An 18,228-nucleotide genomic window follows, 5' to 3' on the forward strand; every position below is an offset into this window, starting at 1 on the left:
TAGGCGCAGCCATTTTGGGGGATTCATAGGGGCCGCCATATTGGTGAAGGATATTGTAGGGGCTGACATGTTGGGACCGGAAATGATCGTAGCCGTCACCTTGGCATTGTTGACCGTCGCCATCTTGCTAAAGGAAATTAATGGACGCTGCCATCTTGAACCCGATATAGGGAAGTCATCCACTGGGCGCGGCCATATTGGCTCGTTTCTGGCCCTGCGGTTTTCGCCATCTTGAAAGTGCATCCACGGGAGCGCAGAAGAGTCAATTCGCGGACTCTCCCTCCCTTCCCCACGAGATGAAGTGAGTTCTGCCCAGTCTCAGCCTGGGCTCAGAGCCCGGCGCCTGGGTTCCTGCCGGGTGGATCCAGTGCGTAGGGCCACAGCAGACTGTGACTATGGCTGACACAAACTGGGGGGACTCATGAACATGCAGCAGGTTTCCAGTAGGTAGGATTTCAGTTAACCTGTGGAACTCACTGCCAGGGGATAGGCTGAGGCCAGAAGTAGAAGGGGGTTTGACACACAAGGAGCCACGTTCCTGGAGGCCGGGTCCAGCGACAGCTATTGGCCAAGCTGGTCAGGGACGCAGCCCCCTGCGTCGGGTGGCACCAGAGCTCGGGGTGGATCACTGGATAATGGCCCTGGTCTGTTGGCAGCCAGGGCTGGCAGGGCCGTTGCTCTGACCCCGCCTGGCCATTCTTTGGTTCTCTATCCAGGATTCCTGAATGCCTGGGTCCCTTTTCTGCCCCCTTCCTATCACCTGTGAGTGGGGAAGGGGGCAGGGCAAAGCCAGGGTCAGAGGTCACATAATTAATGATTCGGCTCATAGGTTATTAACTTTTGGCTAATTATTAATGAGGATGCCAATGAGCCTCCCAGGCCTGGACTCCTGGGTTCGATCCCCAGATCTGGGGGCAAACGTCCCCATTGTGTGTAGATACTGTCAGGAGGGAAGCTTGCAGCATGGGGGCACTGTTGGAGGAGGAATCTTGCAGCGTGGGGGCACTGTCAGGGGAAGTCTGCAGCATGAGGGGCACTGTCAGGAGAAGCTCACAGCATAGGGGGTACTGTTGGAGGAAGCTTGCATCGGGGAGGAGGAAGCCCACAACATGGGGGCACTATTGGAGGAGGCAGCTCACAGTGTGTGGGGTCACTGTCAGGGAAGCTCACAGCTTGGGGGGCAATGTCAAGGAAGCTTGCATTGAGGGGGAAGCTTGCAGAAGGGGGAGGGGCAAGCTTGCAGTGTGGGGGCACTGTCAGGGAAGCTCACCACATGGGTGGGGGGAAGCTCACAATGGTGGGGCACTGTTGGAGGAGGAAGCTTGCAGCATGGTGGCAGGGGGGAAGCTTGTAGCATGGGGGCACTGTCAGGGAAGCTCGCAGCGTGGGTGGGGGAAGTTCACAGCATGGGGGCACTGTTGGAGGAGAAAGGTCACAGCATGGGTGGCACTGTTGGGGGAGCAAGCTTGCAGCATGAGGGCACTGTCAGGGAAGCTCGCAGTGGGCGCGGGGGAAGCTTGCAGCAGGGATTACTGTTGGAGGAGCAAGCTTGCAGCATGGGGGCACTGTCAGGGAAGCTTGCAGCAGGCGCGGGTGAAGCTCACAGCGGGGGTTACTGTTGGAGGAGTAAGCTTGCAGCATGGGGGCACTGTCAGGGAAGCTTGCAGTAGGCGCGGGGGAAGCTCGCAGCACTTATCTCCCCTGTCACGCTGCTGGCTCCCCTCCAGGGACCTTGGACCCAGCCCAGGGCCCAGCCCCCCCTTCTCAAGTTAAAGTCTCTGCCCCTCCCGGCTCTTCCTCTTTCTGTGAGGGGACGGAGGGGAACGTGCCAGGAGTGGTGAGTGTCTGTGCAGAGTCCTGGGGCCTGGCCTCCCTCCCCCGCAGGACTGGGAGAGAACCCAGGAGTCCTGGCTCCTAGCCCCACTGCTCTAACCACTAGCCCCCACTCTGCTCACAGAGCTGGGGAGAGAACCCAGGAGTCCGGGCTCCCAGCCCACCCGCACTCTAACCACTAGCCCTCACTCCACTCACAGAACTGGGGAGAGAACCCAGGAGTTTGGGCTCCCAGCCCCCTGCTCTAATGCACTAGCCCCTCCCTTTCCCCTGTCTCCCCGCTGGGGGGCTATCTGATGATATCGGCGCCCCCTAGAGGGGAAAGGCCCCATGTCCCATCCTGCACCCCCACACCCTAACCCCTTCTCTCCTCTCTGCAGCCATGGCGCCCACCCCCCACTACGACCCAGCCCCTCCGCAAGAGCCTGCCAGCCCCCCGGAGCCCCCCGTCAAGCTGCAGCGGGAGATCTCGCTGCTCAGCGGCATCTGCCTCATCGTGGGCAACATGATCGGGTCGGGCATCTTCGTCTCGCCCAAGGGGGTGCTGCTGCACAGCGCCTCCTACGGGCTGGCGCTGGCCGTGTGGGCCGTGGGCGGCCTCTTCTCCGTCTTCGGGGCGCTGTGCTACGCCGAGCTGGGCACCACCGTCACCAAGTCCGGGGCCAGCTACGCCTACATCCTGGAGGCCTTCGGGGGGCTGGCGGCCTTCGTCCGCCTCTGGGCCTCCCTCCTCATCATCGAGCCCACCAGCCAGGCTGTCATCGCCCTCACCTTCGCCAGCTACATGGTGCAGCCCGTCTTCCCCAGCTGCCCGGGGCCCTATGTTGCCCACCGCCTGCTGGCTGCTGTCTGCATCTGTGAGCGGGGGCTGGGGGTCGGGAGTGAGGGGCAGCGGCAGGGCTCAGGGGGCTGTGGGGCAGGAGTGAGGGGCAGCGGCAGGGCTGGGGGGGCAAGGGGTTGGGGGGCGGGAGTGAGGGGCAGGGGCAGGGTCGGAGGGCAGGGTTCGGGGAGCAGGGGGCTGCGGGGCGGGAGTGAGGGGCCGGGGGGTAGGGGGCTGTGGGGTGGGAGTGAGGGTCAGGGGCAGAGCTCAGGGGGCAGGGGGCTGTGGGGTGGGAGTGAGGGTCAGGGGCAGAGCTCAGGGGGCAGGGGGCTGCGGGGCGGGAGTGAGGGTCATGGGCAGAGCTCAGGGGGCAGGGGGCTGAGGGGCGGGAGTGAGGGGCAGGGGCAGGGCCGGAGAGCAGGGTTCGGGGAGCAGGGGGCTCTCTCCATGGCCTCTTCCAACCCTGTAGGAAACCCCCACTGGCAGACAAGGAACCCTGGCGTCCTGGCTCCCAGCCCCCGCTCTGAGCCCGCGGCGCAGGGATGCTGGGGTTGGCGAGTGTGGGGCTCTGTCTGTCCGTCCCGCTGACCCCGCATGGGGCAGGAGGTTGTGGGCTGGCCTCTGCTGATGGCCCCGGTGCTGAGTCGGGGATTCACAGCCGGATCCAGCTGCCGGAAAACGCCGAGTCAGGCCCCCACATTGCACCACCCACGCCGGCCTGCATGGGGGGCTGGGCCAGCAGGGCCTGCAGGTCGGGAGTGAGGGGCATGGCAGGCGGGGGGCAGGGGCCAGGGCCAGGCCCATAGGGGGCTGCAGGGAGGGAGTGAGGGGCATGGGGGCAGGTGGGGGGCAGGGCCAGGCCCGTAGGGGGCTGTGGGGCGGGAGTGAGGGGCAAGGCCAGGCCCGTAGGGGGCTGCGGGTCGGGAGTGAGGGGCACTGCGAGCGGGTGGGTGGCAGGGCCAGGCCCGTAGGGGGCTGCAGGGCAGGAGTGAGGGGCATGGGGGGCAGGTGGGGTGCAGGGGCAGGCCTGTAGGGGGCTGTGGGATGGGAGCGAGGGGCATGGGGGCGGGTGTGTCCAGGCCCAGCCGGAGAGGGGCAGGAATCTCTGGCCTTGTTCCCTCCAGGACGTCCCCGGCTGCCCCCGGCGCTCGGCCCAGCCCCCAGGGCCCAGCGCCATGATCGGGGGGGGGACGCCGCTTTCCCCCCCCCCCCCCCCGGGGCTGGGTCCAGCCCAGGTTTATGAGTTTCCCAGTCACAACACGCCGGGGAAAGATCAAGGTTGACGGGAAATGAAGGAAAACAACAGGGAAGGGTGTGGGGCCCAGCGCCAGGGAGAGGACCCAGGAGTACTGGCTCCTAGGGCCCCCTTCTCTGACCCACCGGCCCCCACTCCTCTCCCAGCGCCAGGGAGAGGACCCAGGAGTCCTGAGTCCCAGCCCCCGTGTCCTGCTCTACCCACTAGCTGCCGCTGTTCTCCAGGAGACAGGAAAGAACCCAGGCGTCCGGGGCAAGCAGGCGGCTCTGGGGCAACTCAGGGGGTCTCACGCTCTCTTCTCCCCCCAGGTCTCCTGACATTCGTTAATTGCGCCTACGTGAAATGGGGGACGCGGGTGCAGGACGTCTCCACCTATGCCAAGCTGCTGGCGCTGCTGGCTGTGATCGTCACCGGCATCGTGCGCCTGGCGCAGGGTAGGGCAGCCGGGGCCCCTCAGCCCCCGCTCTGCCCCGGTGCCCCTCAGCCCCTGCCAGCCCTCAGCCCCTGCCAGCCCTGGCCCCAGTGCCCCTCAGCCCCCGCCCGCCGCCCTGCCCCTCAGCCCCTGCCAGGCCTCAGCCCCCGCCCGCCGCCCTGCCCCGGTGCCCCATAGCCCCTGCCATCCCTGCCCCCGGTGCCCTCAGCCCTGCCAGCCCCGGTGCCCCTCAGCCTTGGCCCGCAGCCCCCTGCCAGCCCTGCCCCCACTGTCCTGCCAGTGCCCTTCACCCCCGACCCGCAGCCTTTGCCCGTGTCCCCCAGCCGGCCGACTCCCTACCTCCCCCTGCAGGACACTCCGAGCACTTTGCTGACCCCTTCGCGGGCTCCTCGCTGGCCGTGGGGGACCTGGCCCTGGCCCTCTACTCGGCCCTCTTCTCCTACTCGGGCTGGGACACCCTCAACTTCGTCACCGAGGAGATCAAGGACCCCGAGAGGTGGGTGCTGCTCCCTGGGGGCCGGGCCTGCCCCAGAGATCTGACCCTGCTGAGCTGGGACTGGTCCCACCCTTGCAGCCTGCCCCATAGATCTGCCCCCACTGAGCTGGGACCGGTCCCACCCCCGCAGCCTGCCCCATAGATCCCCCCTGCCACTGCTGAGCTGGGACCTGACCCGTCCCCCAGCCTGTAGGGCTAGGGGTGCGGCCTGGAGCCATGGTGCCCCCCAGCGATTGGGGGGAAGAGGGGGGCTGCTCCAGGAAGAAGGGTTTGGCCTTTCCCTTCATTTTGTTGACCCACTTCATTTGCGGGGTGTTTAACTCCCCACCTGGCACGTTGGCCCTCAAGCTGCCTCAGGGGTCAGACCAGAGGCTCCTCATTGGGATGCCCCAGGGTCAGTGAGTTGCAAGGACTGAGGGGGTTGGGAGTTGAGTGCAGGGGGGCTTGTGGGGGGGCTGGTTTCGGAGGTGGGGGGGTCTGTGCGGGAGTCGGGTTGGGAGGTGAGGGGGTTATGAGTGGGCCGGATTGGGAGGTGAGTGTGGGGGAGAATCTCTGGGGGGGGCAGGGTTGGAAGGTGAGTGGGGGATCATTGGGGGGGCTGGGTTAGGAGGTGAGGGGGTCTATGGGGGGCTGTTGTGGGAGGTGAGGGGGCCCATGGGGGGCCGGGGCGGGGGGCGGGTTCGTGGGGGGCCGGGGCTGACCAGCTGCGAGGCTCCGGCTCTGACCCCAGGAACCTGCCGCTGGCCATCGGGGTCTCCATGCCGGTGGTGACGACCATTTACCTGCTGACCAACGTGGCTTATTACACGGTGCTGGCGCCCGACGAGCTGCTGGCCAGCGATGCCGTGGCCGTGGTGAGTACCCGGGGTGTGGGGGGGCGGGGGTTGGGGGGACCCCCGGCCGGGCTCTCACCCCCCGTCTCCCCACAGAGCTTCGCCGACCGTGTCTTCGGCGTCTTCAACTGGACCATCCCCCTGGCCGTGGCCCTGTCCTGCTTCGGGGGGCTGAATGCCTCCATCCTCGCCGCCTCCAGGTGTGTTCCCCTCCTCCCCCCAGTGCCCCCGAGCTCGCCCCGCAGCCCCCCTGCCCCACAGCTTCCCGCCCCGCAGCTTCACCACCCTGCAGCCCCTGGCAGCCCCCATCCCACAGCCCCCAGTGCCCCCTGCCTTTGACCTGCAGCCTCCAACGCCCCCCACCCCACAGGCCCCAGTCTCCAACACCCCTTACCCTGCAGCCCCCCCATTGCCCCCATCCTGCAGCCCCTTACCCCGCCCTGCTGCCCCCAACACCCTGCAGCCTTCCTGTGCCCCCGTCCCGCAGCCCCCAGAGCCCCCACCCTTGACCAGCAGCCCCCAGCGCTTCTCTCCTGTGACCCCCAGGCCTTGAGTGCCCCCAACCCGCTGCCCACACCCGTGACCCCCAGCCCCTCTGCGCCCCACCCCGCAGCCCCTGACACTCTGCTCTGCCCCAGGCTGTTTTTCGTGGGCTCGCGGGAGGGGCACCTGCCCGACGCCCTCTGCATGATCCACGTGGAGCGATTCACCCCTGTGCCAGCCCTGCTCTTCAACGTGAGCCCCACGCGCCGGGGGCGGGGCACGGGACAGCCCATTCCCCATGGGGGGGTATGGGATGGATCACAGCTGTGGGCACAGGACGGACCATTCCCCATGGGGGGGTATGGGATGGATCACAGCTGTGGGCACAGGACGGACCATTCCCCATGGGGGGGTATGGGATGGATCACAGCTGTGGGCACGGAACGGACCATTCCCCATGAGGGGGTATGGGATGGATCACAGCTGTGGGCACGGGACGGACCATTCCCCATGGGGGGGTATGGGATGGATCACAGCTGTGGGCACGGGCCGGACCATTCCCCATGAGGGGGTATGGGATGGATCACAGCTGTGGGCACGGGACGGACCATTCCCCATGGGGGGGTATGGGATGGATCACAGCTGTGGGCACGGGACAGACCATTCCCCATGGGGGGGTATGGGATGGATCACGGCTGTGGGCACGGGACGGACCATTCCCCATGAGGGGGTATGGGATGGATCACAGCTGTGGGCACGGGACAGACCATTCCCCATGGGGGGGTATGGGATGGATCACAGCTGTGGGCACGGGACAGACCATTCCCCATGGGGGGGTATGGGATGGATCACAGCTGTGGGCACGGGACGGACCATCCCCCAGGGTTTGCCATGGGACCGATCATACCCATGGGCCAGATCACAGCTAGGGGCAAGGGTGGGGCAAGGGACAGACTACAGTCCATGACCCACCACAGGGTATGTCACACCCTGGAAGAGTCCAGTTTTCCTGGAGGTCCGGGGGTCGTTGAATGCAATGGGACAGTCCATTTGCCTGAGCTAGTGGGGGCAGGAGTCAGGTCAGTCCATTCCCTCCACCCCCCACGCTGGAGGGCATCCCCTGGGACAGTCCATCCATGCCCCTGACGGGGGGGGGATACTATCCCATGGATCAGTCCATTGCCCTGTCTCTAAGAGGGGGGTGTTCCTGTGGGTCAGCCCATTACCCCAATGGGGAGGGTTGTCCCATAGGTCAGTCCATCCCGTCTCCGGAGGGGAGCATCTCATGGGTCAGTCCATCCCCCTGTCTTGGCAGGGGTGTCCCCCCCCTTGGGTCAGTCCATCCCCCTGACGGGGGTCTCTCCCTCTCCCAGGGGGCCATGGCTCTGGTCTATCTCTGCGTGGAGGATATCTTCCAGCTCATCAACTACTACAGCTTCAGCTACTGGTTCTTCGTGGGCCTGTCCATCGCCGGGCAGCTCTACCTGCGCTGGAAGGAGCCCGACAGGCCCCGCCCACTCAAGGTAAGGCCCCACCCAGTCCCACAATCTTCTGGGGGCAGGGTCTCCCCCTGACTCCCTGCCCATCCCATAATGCCTTGGGGCAGGGTCTCCCCCTGACTCCCTGCCCATCCCATAATGCCTTGGGGCAGGGTCTCCCCCCATGGGCTGCTTTCCTGGCCCGTAATGCCCTGGGGCAGGGTCTCCACTGGCCCCACCGTGCCCCGGGGCCGCGGCTCACCCCCTGACTGTCTCCCCAGTTGAGCATCGTCTTCCCGCTGTTTTTCTGCCTGTGCACCGTGTTCCTCGTGGCCGTCCCGCTCTACACCGACCCCCTCAACTCGCTCATCGGCATCGCCATCGCGCTCTCGGGGCTGCCCGTCTACTTCCTGCTGGTGCGGACCCCGGACACCCACTGGCCCCACTGGCTGCGAGCGGCCGTGGGTGAGTGAGACCCCGCCGGCGCCCCTCACTCCCGACCCGCAGCCCCTATAGCCCACCCTGCCGGTGCCCCTCCCTCCCGACCCGCAGCCCCTATAGCCCACCCCGCCGGCGCCCCTCTCTTCCGACCAGCAGCCCCTATAGCCCACCCTGCCGGTGCCCCTCCCTCCCGACCCGCAGCCCCTATAGCCCACCCCGCCGGCGCCCCTCGCTCCCAACCCGCAGGCCCTATAGCCCACCCCGCCGGCGCCCCTCCCTTCCGACCAGCAGCCCCTATAGCCCACCCTGCCGGTGCCCCTCCCTCCCGACCTGCAGCCCCTATAGCCCACCCCGCCGGCGCCCCTCGCTCCCGACCCGCAGCCCCTATAGCCCAGCCTTGGACCTCCCAGCTGTACTAATGCCCCTCACTCCTCACCCACAGCCCCCGCTAACCGTCCCACTCTCTCTGCAGCCGGCGTCTCCCGCTACATCCAGGTGCTGTGCCAGGCCGTGGTGACGGAGCTGGACCCGGACGACTGTCGCCCCAAATCCCAGTGACGGAGCCAGTGGGGAAGGGGCACCTTCCCTCCCCCACAGACCCACTCTTCCCCTTTAATTTATTGGCCCCCACGGCCCTGGTGTCGGGACACCACCAGCCCCCCTTTGCCCCGGAAGCAGCTGCTACCAATAAACCAGCATCACTCCAGTCATAGCCAGCTCCGGGTGTCATCTGTCTGCTCTCTACCCTTCCCCGGAGAACCCCGCCTCTCCCCCCTCCTCTGCCCCATCACTGGGTTCCCAGTTCCTCCCCATGCACTGCGCTCCCTGCCTCTCTCTTGCCCCATAGCCCCTTCTGCCTCCTGTCCCCCAACCTAGGATTGAGCCCCTCAAACTTGCCCCCCCCGCTCCCCACAACCAGGCCTCAGTACCCCCACTCCCCTGCCCCCTAGTAGTAGAGGAGTCTCCAGCCCTCCCCCTCCTCCCAAGCAGAGTCCAATGGCACCAGCGGGCGGGTGATGGGTCCTTTATTGGCTCAAACCCACCCCCTGAGCGGAGTCTGGATGGGGGAGCGCTCCCTGGTGGCGATTCTTGGGTCCTGGGGGTCCAGCGATGTCTGTGGGGCAGGTCTCAGCCCAGCGTGTCCTGCCAGGGCCTCTTTGGGCGAGGGCTGGAGCTGGTGCTGCTGGCCCCACCCTCCTTCTGCTGCAAGGGGTTGTGGGAGAAGGTCTGGCGCAGGGGTCCTGCGGGGAGAGATGGGGTGAGATGGGGTGGGGGGGACACCCCTCTGGGGCAGCGGCCCGAGCATGCAGGGGGGTCCCACAGCTGCAGGAATTGGGGGGGGCACAAACCTTTGGCGGCCAGGGCGAGGTGATTCTTGACCCGCCGCTCGCGCTCCTGCAGCTGCTGGGCCAGCTGGGCGTCCTTCCAGCCTGCGGGGGACGGGAGGGAGGGGTTAGCCCCCGCCTGCGCCAAGCCCCCCCCCCCCCGGGTCACTCACCAGTCCGCAGGCTCTGGACGAAGCCCTGGCGCGTGGGCAGCAGGGCCGGGTCATGCTGGACGCGGTCGGGGATGCGGAGCCGGGTGCGGACGGCCGGGACCCGCAGGAGCCCGACCTGCGCCAGGGAGAACAGGTTGGACGTCAGCCAGTAGGTGAAGACGGCCTGGGGGAGACAGGGCAGCATCAGGGGGGTGCAGGGGGGGGAGGAGATTGGGGCCAGGCCCCCCCCCCCAGCTGTCCTACTCCCCCCTGGAGGCTCTCACCGTGGGGAAGCTGATGGTCAGTGGCAGGATCACCAGCGGCATCACCCGGAAAACCGTCTTCATCACCTTCAGGTTGGGGTTGTCCACCCCGGACTCAGCTCCCAGCTGCCGGGGGGGGGGGGGGGGAGGAGGAACACATAGAGGGGCAGGGTTAGAGACAGGCCCCACCCCCAGACACGCCCCCACCAAACTGGAAAAGCAACCCAACTGATGCTCATTTACTGTAGGCCCTCTAGTATTGTAGCACCCCAGGCCAGAGCAGCCAACTGGCTCGTTTCCTGTAGGCCCTACACTATTGTCCTGCCCTGGCCAGCTGGGTTCAGCCACCAACTGGCCCTTTATTTATGATCCTTTCTACCATATTACTGTAGTTCCTATGCGATCGTCATTCCTCTGCTGGCCAGCCAGGGGCGAGAGAGCAGAGCCCTTCACTCCTCGCTTCCCTTCCCAGTGTGTTTACAGGAACCCCCCGGCCCTTTCTTTCTTGTAGGTCCTATATTATTTTCATCCCTCTCCCGGGCAGCAGGGGGTGCTACAGGGGGTGCTACACAGTCCTGCCCTTCGCCCGTTTACAGCCAGCCCCTGGCTCCCTTTTTCACTTAGGTCCTACACTATCACGCCTCCCCAGGCTCACCTCCAGGATAAGCCACATGGTGCCGGTGACGACGAGGGGCAGGACGTAGAGGGGGTCGGCTGCCGTCAGATCCACGAACCACGCCAGGCCGCCGCTCTGCATGCTGGGCACGGGCAGGGCGGCCATCTCCCGCAGTGCGATGAAAAACGAGATAAAGACGGGGGCCTGGAGCAGGGGGAGAGACGAGGGGCTGTGGGTCGGGAGTAAGGGGCTGCGGGTCAGGACTGAGGGGCAGGGCAGGGCCTTAGGAAGGGGGTGGAGCCTTACCTGGACGAGCGGCACTAGGAACCCCCGTAGGGGGTTGACATCGTGGGCCTTCTGGTACAGATTCAGTTCCGAATACGACTTGGAGACTGGGGGGAGAAAGGGGGAGTTAGGGGCTCGGCTCCTCCCCTTGACTCCTGGCATCACCTACCTGGCTCCCAAGCCCCACCCTTGGCTCTAGACTCCACCCTTCAACCCTCAGGCTCCTCCCCCTCTTGCTGACTCCACCTGCTTCCTGCCAAGTTTCTACCCCATCCCTTGTCTCCATCCCCCTTATCTCCCCATCTACCCCAGGGCCCTCCCCCTCCGTTGGCTCTGCCCCCAGCCCTCACACTCAAACTGGTTGCCGGAGCGCTTGGCGTCCTGCATGCGCTGCGTGAGCCGGGTGATCTCGGGCAGGTGGTTGTTCAGCTTGGCGGCCTCCCGCTGCCCCTTCACGATGAGTGGGAAAACCAGGCAGCGTGCCGCCACCGTGCCTGGAGAAGAGAGCATTACCCACAGTGCACCAGGCAGCACCCCCCACCATGCCCGGGGAGAGAGCGTTACCCACAATGCACCGGGCAGCACGCCCCCACTGTGCCCGGGGAGAGAGTGTTACCCACAATGCCACGGGCAGCGCGCTGCCACCGTGCCTGGGGGAGAGAGCGTTACTCACAATGCACTGGGCAGCGCGCCCCCACCGTGCCTGGGGGAGAGAGTGCTGGCCGCACCATGCTGGGGGGAGAGCGAGACACCCACAAGGCACCGGGCAGCACGCCCCCACTGTGCCCGGGGAAGAGAGTGTTACCCACAATGCACTGGGCAGCACGCCCCCACCATGCCTGGGGAGAGAGCGCTGGCCGCACCATGCTCGGGGGAGAGCGCGACACCCACAAGGCACCGGGCAGACCTCCCCCGGGCCTGTGTGTGTGGGGGGGATAGGATTACCCACAAGGCACTGCACAGGCTGCCCCCATACCTTGGGGGGAGCGTTACTCACAGTGCATTGTGGGTAGCTCTCTCCAGACTTGGGGGTGATGCCTAGTGCCCCGCTATCCCAGCATCCCCCTCACCGGCCACAATGGCGCCCCACCAGGGCAGCCCCAGGTCGGTGTGCAGGAACTCCAGCAGGTTCTGGATCAGCCCCACAGGCGTGTAGGAGCCAAGCCCCAGCTCTGCCAGCCCCAGCTCCGGCACCTCCGCCAGCTCCCCGCCGGGCACCGCGCCACCCAGGGCTGGGGGCGGGGCAGCTGCAGGGGGCAGCACCTGGGGAGAGGAGACAATGAGACAGAGGCACCCCTCGCTCTCAACCCACAGCACCAGCCCAGCCCTGCCCTGCTGGTGCCCCTCAGTCCCAACACACAGCCCCCCGCCAGCCCAGCCCTGCCCCCCCGCCACCGGTGCCCCTCAGTCCCGACCCGCAGCCCCCCGCCAGCCCGGCCCTGCCCCCCCGCCACCGGTGCCCCTCAGTCCCGACCCGCAGCCCCCCGCCAGCCCAGCCCTGCCCCCCCGCCACCGGTGCCCCTCAGTCCCGACCCGCAGCCCCCCGCCAGCCCAGCCCTGCCCCCCCGCCACCGGTGCCCCTCAGTCCCGACCCGCAGCCCCCTGCCAGCCCCCCCCACCGGTGCACCTCACTCCTGACTCGCAGCCCCTCACCTGGGCCGCGCTGCTCTGGGAGCGGGCTGGGGGTGGCCGCAAGGCGAGTCGGGGGCGCAGGGGAGCCCCACGCGGGGTGTTTCCATGGAGCCAGGCATGGGGGGCGGCGCCCCTGTAGATCTGGGGGGAGAAGAGGGGGGAGGGGATCAGTGACCTTTGACCTCATCATACCAAGGATCAGGGCTCTCTCTGGCCACCTGTGAACCCCGAGGGGAGGGTCACGACCCCTGCTCCGCAGAGACCGTTAACCCCATGACCTTTGACCCCAGGATCATCGCAGGTTAAGCTCCAGGGGGGCGTGGTTTTCCCTTTTCCGTGACGTCACCAGCGGGGTCATGCCCGCGGACCCCTCGAGCTCCCCCACCTCAGAGGTCACGACCTTCGATCTCTAAAACACCGAGATGACTGCGGCGGCGGGTCCCAAGCCCCAGACCACGTGACCCCCGGGGTTCCCCAGCTCCGCTTTCCTAAGGTCATGACCTCTGTGACGTCACAGGGCCCCCCGCCCCGGATCCCACCTGCGTGTGGAGCCCCCTGAGGAGCGGGACGAGCTCCGGGGGTCCCAGCCGGCGCCAGCCCCGTCTCGCAGCCGCACTAGCCGCCATGTTCGCGGGGAGGAGTCGCCCCGGCTGCGCACCCACCCAGCGCCGCGCGCCCGCCGTCTGAGCCAGCGCAGTGCTATAGGCGACGCTCCGGCGAAGCGAGCGCAGCCATGTTTTCTATGGGCACGCAGCATGGGTTGGATACAGTCAGGCGCCATCTTGAGGGCGGGCAGTATCCACACCTCCGGATTATGGGCAGCGGCCATCTTCGATGGTGGCAAAACCCGTCAACGCGTATGCGTGGGCGTGGGCGCCGTCCTGGCTGCAGGCGTCCGTGTGCTGCGAGTGTCAGCCATAGTGAACGAGGGCAGCGTCCCAGTATCTTAAGAGGCAACCATGATGAGAAAGGGCTGGCGCGCGTGCGTGTTCGGAAGGCGGCCATGTTGGCTGAAGGCATGGTCACATGATTTGTTACCAAAGGCGGCCATATCGAGAAAGGGCAGCGCCGCCATTGAGCGCATGTCCGCCGGCAGCCATAGTGAATGAGGGCAGCTGTGGCGGCCATTTTGAGTGTGGTCTGTCCTGCGCAGATGTGGCTTTGATTGCATGGCGGCCTCCATATTTAATATTGGCAAAGGACTCTTGGGGCCATTTTAGGTGAGGGCAACGGGGGCCCCCTCGTCGGCCATGTGACTGAGGGCGCCCTGGAGGCAGCCCTGCTGGATGTGGCCCAAAAAAGTGACTTGACTAGAGCCTGGGAGCGGACGGGTCGTTACAGAAAGAAAAACTCTCCCCCCTGTTATTCCCCCTCCTACTGTCCTGGTCCAACTGCTGGAAATGGCCCACTTTGATTATCACTACAAAAGGCCCCCCCCGCTGGTAATAGCCCCCCTTACCTGATCACTCTTTTTATAGCGTGTATGGAAACAGCCCTGGTTGCATGTTCTCTGTGGGTGCATATACATCTCCCCACTGTATTTTCCACCAAATGCATCCGATGAAGGGAGCTGCAGCTCACGAAAGCTGATGCTCTAATAAATGTGTTAGTCTCTAAGGTGCCACAAGTCCTCAAGTTCTTTCTCCAGATACAGACTAACACGGCTGCTGCTCTGAGAGCTAATTACAGAGTCTCAGGTGAGTCTGGGGCCTTTGGGAATAAAATGCTGCAGGGGCTGGAGCAGCCTCCGTCCAAGGACAGAGGATACGGTGCCAGACTGCTCAGCGGGGAGAAGACACAGCAAAGGGTTGTAAACGTGTGACTGGGGCAGAGACAGTGACTAGGGCCGTGTTATTTCCCCCTTCATATAACACAAGAACCAGGGGTCACCCGATGAACTGAACAAATGTAGAGAAGTATTTCTTCCTTCGCCACATGGTTAACCTGTGGAACTCACTGGCAGGGGATCATGTGAGACCAAAAGGGTTTAGACACACGAGCCATGTTCCTAGGTCCAGCAATGGCTATTGGCCAAGTTGGGGATAGACCACAAGACTCCTGGCTCCCAGCTCCTGCTCTAACCACCAGCCCCCACTCCCCTCCCAGAGCCAGGGAGAGAACCCAGGCGTCCGGGCTCCCAGGCTCAGATCCTCTCCCCAAGATGTTTTTGCGATTCACACCGATGGGTCAGGCAGTGAATGGGGAAGTGAAAGCAGCTAATTAAAGAGACTCGGGGGACTCTGGGTTTATTAAACAGGCCTATGGTTTGAGTGGGTGCAATGGGAGAAATGGCCGCACGGTGGCAGCAGAGGAACAGAGCTGAAGCAGCTCCAGTGTCCTGGAATGAGTCTGCCTCCCCTTCCCAAACCAAGAACCCAGGAGTCCGGGCTCCTACCCCCTGCCCTATACAGCCCAGTCCCCTCCCAGAGCCAGGGAGAGAACCCAGGAGTCCGGGCTCCTACCCCCCCGCCCTATACAGCCCAGTCCCCTCCCAGAGCCAGGGAGAGAACCCAGGAGTCCGGGCTCCTACCCCCCCGCCCTATACAGCCCAGTCCCCTCCCAGAGCCAGGGAGAGAACCCAGGAGTCCGGGCTCCTACCCCCCGCCCTATACAGCCCAGTCCCCTCCCAGAGCCAGGGAGAGAACCCAGGAGTCCGGGCTCCTACCCCCCCGCCCTATACAGCCCAGTCCCCTCCCAGAGCCAGGGAGAGAACCCAGGAGTCCGGGCTCCTACCCCCCCGCCCTATACAGCCCAGTCCCCTCCCAGAGCCAGGGAGAGAACCCAGGAGTCCGGGCTCCAAGCCTGAGACCCTGACCTGCCGTGACAAGCTTTTCCCTTTCTCTGGAGCGAAGTTTGCAGCGACCCGTGAAGTGAATGACCCAATTAAAGGCACAATGGCTCAGCAGGGCCCGTGGGGCCAGGGTTGGGTGAATAGGACTTTATTTTAGACTGGGGGCACTGGAGAGAAATGGCCACAAGCGGGCAGCAGAGGCCGAAGATGGAGTCAGGTCCTAGCTCCATAACAGGGCCTGGTCTCCCTTTCCCAACTGCAGATGGACCCAGGGAGAGTCCTGGCTCCCAGGCCCCCCCCCCCCGCACTAACCTCCAGACCCCACTTCCCACCCAGAGCTGGGGATAGACCCCAGGAGTCCTGGCTCCCAGCCCCCCCCCACTAACCACCAGACCCCACTTTCCTCCCAGAGCTGGGGATAGATCCCAGGAGTCCTGGCTCCCAGTCCCCCCCCCCCCCCCGTGGTCACAGTGTAGCCAATTTAGTCATTTTCCCAACTGCCACCCCCCATAAATTTGACCCCCCCAACTTCAATTCCTGGGGGAAACACGAGATGGGGGTAGAACCCAGGAGCCCTGGCGCAGACCCTGCCCCCGAGTTGTTTTTGTGACTTGCCCCAATGGGCCTGTAGCGAATGGGGAAGTGAAAGCAGCTAATTACAGTCAGGTCATAGATTCATAGATACTAAGGTCAGAAGGGACCATTCTGATCATCTAGTCCGACCTCCTGCACAGCGCAGGCCACAGAATCTCACCCACCCACTCCTACAAAAAACCTCACCTATGTCTGAGCTATTGAAGTCCTCGTGGTTTAAAGACTTCAAGGAGCAGAGAAGCCTCCAGCAAGTGACCCGTGCCCCATGCTACAGAGGAAGGTGAAAAACCTCCAGGGCCTCTCCAATCTGCCCTGGAGGAAAATTCCTTCCTGACCCCAAATATGGCAATCAGCTAAACCCTGAGCATATGGGCAAGATTCACCAGCCAGATAATACAGAAAATTCTTTCCTGGGTAACTCAGATCCCATCCATCTAATATCCCATCTCAGGGGATTAGTCCTATTTACCCTGAATATTTAAAGATCAATTACTTACCAAAATCCCATTATCCCATCATACCATCTCCTCCATAAACTTATCAAGTTTAATCTTAAAGCCAGATAAATCTTTTGCCCCCACTGCTTCCCTTGGGAGGCTATTCCAAAACTTCACTCCTCTGATGGTTAAAAACCTTCATCTGATTTCAAGTCTAAACTTCCGGGTGGCCAGTTTATACCCATTTGTTCTTGTGTCCACATTGGTGCTGAGCTGAAATAATTCATCTCCCTCTCCTGTATTTATCCCTCTGATATATTTATAGAGAGCACTGGGGGCCCTTGGGTTGCTTAATAGCCCTGTGCTTAGCGTGGCTGCGATGGGTGAAATGGCCACTTGATGGCAGCAGAGGCCCACAAATGAGGCAGCTCCTGGTTCCTGAGCTGACTCTGTCTCCCCTTCCCAACCGGAACCCAGGCGTCCGGGCTCCTCCTGCCTCCCTCAGAAGTCAGTGTTGATAAATGCAAAGTAAAGTACAATGGGAGAAATAACACCCCCCCTACAGACAAAATGATGGGGGCTAAATTAGCTGCTGCCACGTGAGAGATCTCGGAGCCATGGCCTGTTCCCAGCAAACAGCCGCTCGCCGCGCAGCCACCCTCGGAAAAGCTCCCGGCACGTTAGGAGAACGAGACAGGAAATCCCAGCGCCCACCCCTGGCATCCCGCACGCACAGATCCAGGGCACAGGGAGAAAGAACCAGGCTGCGGGGGCTGGAATGGGCTCCATTCGAGGAGAGATGGCAAAGCCGGGGCCTGTTTGGCAGGGAGAAGGGGCGACTGTGGGGCCACAGCAGAGGGCCGGGGTGGAGATTGTGACTAGGGCCTTGTTATTTGCTTCTTCGCATAACACAAGAATTAGGGGTCATCCGATGAAATGAACAGGCAGCAGCTTTAAAACAAACCTAGGGAAGTATTTCTTCCCATGCCACAAAGTGAACCTGTGGAACTCACTGCCAGGGGATGGGCGGAGGCCAGAAGTAGAAGGGGGTTTGACACACAGTGAGACATGTTCTTGGAGGCTGGGTCTAGTGATGGCTATTGGCCAAGCTGGCCAGGGATGCAGCCCCCTGTGCCAGGTGGCTCCAGAGCTCGGGGTGCCAGGAGCTGGGAATGGGCGATGGGATGGATCAGTTGATGATCATCTGTTCTCTTCATCCTCTCTGGGACACCTGGCTCTGGCCACTGTCAGCAGACAGGACACTGGGCTAGATGGGTCTGTGGTCTGACACACAGGGCTGTCCCCAGCCATTTGGGTGTCCTATGCAGCCCCTCACGGGGGGGGGGGCTGTGTGGGGCCCCAGGGTCTCGGAGGCAGGAGCTGTGGGGGGCCATTTTGGGGGCCCCACAGAACAAGGGGATTAGCAGGGGGCCAGGAGCAGCCCACTCTGCTTCCCTCACCCCGGCCCCAGCCATGTCGCCTGTGGGACGGGGCTTGGGGGAAGGGATCCCTCCCCCTGCCACCCACTCACCGGCGGGAAGCGGAGCAGCCAGGCCTCAGCGGAGCAGGGGGGAAGGGGAAGAGGTGGGGCAGAGGGAGTTGTCCAGGGCCCCACACTGCCTAGGGACGGCCCTGCCCCTTGCAGTGGGTGCAGCCCATGGGGTGGGGGGCTGGGGGACGGGGCTGGTCCTGCCGTGTATACAGCATGCAGCTGCCTAGGGAACCATGAAATTTGGGGCACCAAATTTCATGGTGCCTTACACAGCTGCGTCTGCCTAGGGATGGCCCTGTTGACACAGTCTGGCCGTTCTTATGTTCCCTTCCCAAAGATGGGGATAGACCACAGGACTCCTGGCTCCCAGCCCCTACTCTGACCACCAGCACCCACTCCCCGCCCCGAGCCAGGGAGAGAACCCAGGAGTCCAGGCTCCCAGGCTCAGACCCTGCCCCCGAGATGTTTTTGCGATTCACACCGATGGGCCAGGCAGTGAATGGGGAAGTGAAAGCAGCTAATTAAAGAGACTCGGGGGACTCTGGGTTTATTAAAGAGGCCTGTGGTTT

The 18,228-nt window shown here is 64.1% G+C and overlaps 2 protein-coding genes across 5 annotated transcripts; one reads left to right on the forward strand and one right to left on the reverse strand.

The window, feature by feature from the left end:
* Positions 1-156: 156 nt before the first annotated feature.
* Positions 157-8,795, forward strand: SLC7A7 (solute carrier family 7 member 7). Of its 4 annotated transcripts, none has more exons than XM_043495628.1 (10): positions 157-301; positions 2,214-2,690; positions 4,217-4,342; positions 4,693-4,946; positions 5,568-5,691; positions 5,767-5,870; positions 6,309-6,405; positions 7,527-7,676; positions 7,913-8,096; positions 8,545-8,795. In XM_043495628.1, the coding sequence occupies exons 2-10, from the start codon at positions 2,216-2,218 to the stop codon at positions 8,783-8,785; spliced, it is 1,755 nt and encodes a 584-aa protein (XP_043351563.1). In that variant the 5' UTR covers positions 157-301; positions 2,214-2,215; the 3' UTR covers positions 8,786-8,795. The 4 variants fall into 4 exon arrangements, with proteins under 4 accessions (XP_043351563.1, XP_038225360.1, XP_038225356.1 ...); XM_038369428.2 differs by lacking the exon at positions 157-301 and adding an exon at positions 327-443 and having other exon boundaries at positions 4,693-4,837; positions 8,545-8,782; XM_043495627.1 differs by lacking the exon at positions 157-301 and adding an exon at positions 1,728-1,837.
* A 288-nt stretch (positions 8,796-9,083) lies between these two features.
* OXA1L (OXA1L mitochondrial inner membrane protein) lies at positions 9,084-13,189 on the reverse strand. The gene is given in 12 exon segments (XM_038369813.2): positions 9,084-9,313; positions 9,422-9,502; positions 9,571-9,733; positions 9,834-9,938; positions 10,468-10,632; positions 10,735-10,820; positions 11,064-11,207; positions 11,784-11,976; positions 12,367-12,486; positions 12,885-12,987; positions 12,989-13,041; positions 13,043-13,189. Coding segments are annotated over 12 exon segments (1,458 nt in total). The 5' UTR covers positions 13,175-13,189; the 3' UTR covers positions 9,084-9,200.
* Between the last annotated feature and the right edge of the window lie 5,039 nt (positions 13,190-18,228).

Source organism: Dermochelys coriacea, chromosome 13 (assembly GCF_009764565.3).
Source record: "Dermochelys coriacea isolate rDerCor1 chromosome 13, rDerCor1.pri.v4, whole genome shotgun sequence".
Lineage (NCBI taxonomy): Eukaryota > Metazoa > Chordata > Testudines > Dermochelyidae > Dermochelys > Dermochelys coriacea.

Bases quoted from the DNA above. Each gene is read 5' to 3' on its own strand.
- SLC7A7 (XM_043495628.1), top strand. From the start codon at position 2,216: ATGGCGCCCACCCCCCACTACGACCCAGCCCCTCCGCAAGAGCCTGCC. The intron at 2,691-4,216 runs GTGAGCGGGGGC...TTCTCCCCCCAG, and splicing joins GCTGGCTGCTGTCTGCATCT to GTCTCCTGACATTCGTTAAT. The intron at 6,406-7,526 runs GTGAGCCCCACG...TCCCTCTCCCAG, and splicing joins TGCCAGCCCTGCTCTTCAAC to GGGGCCATGGCTCTGGTCTA.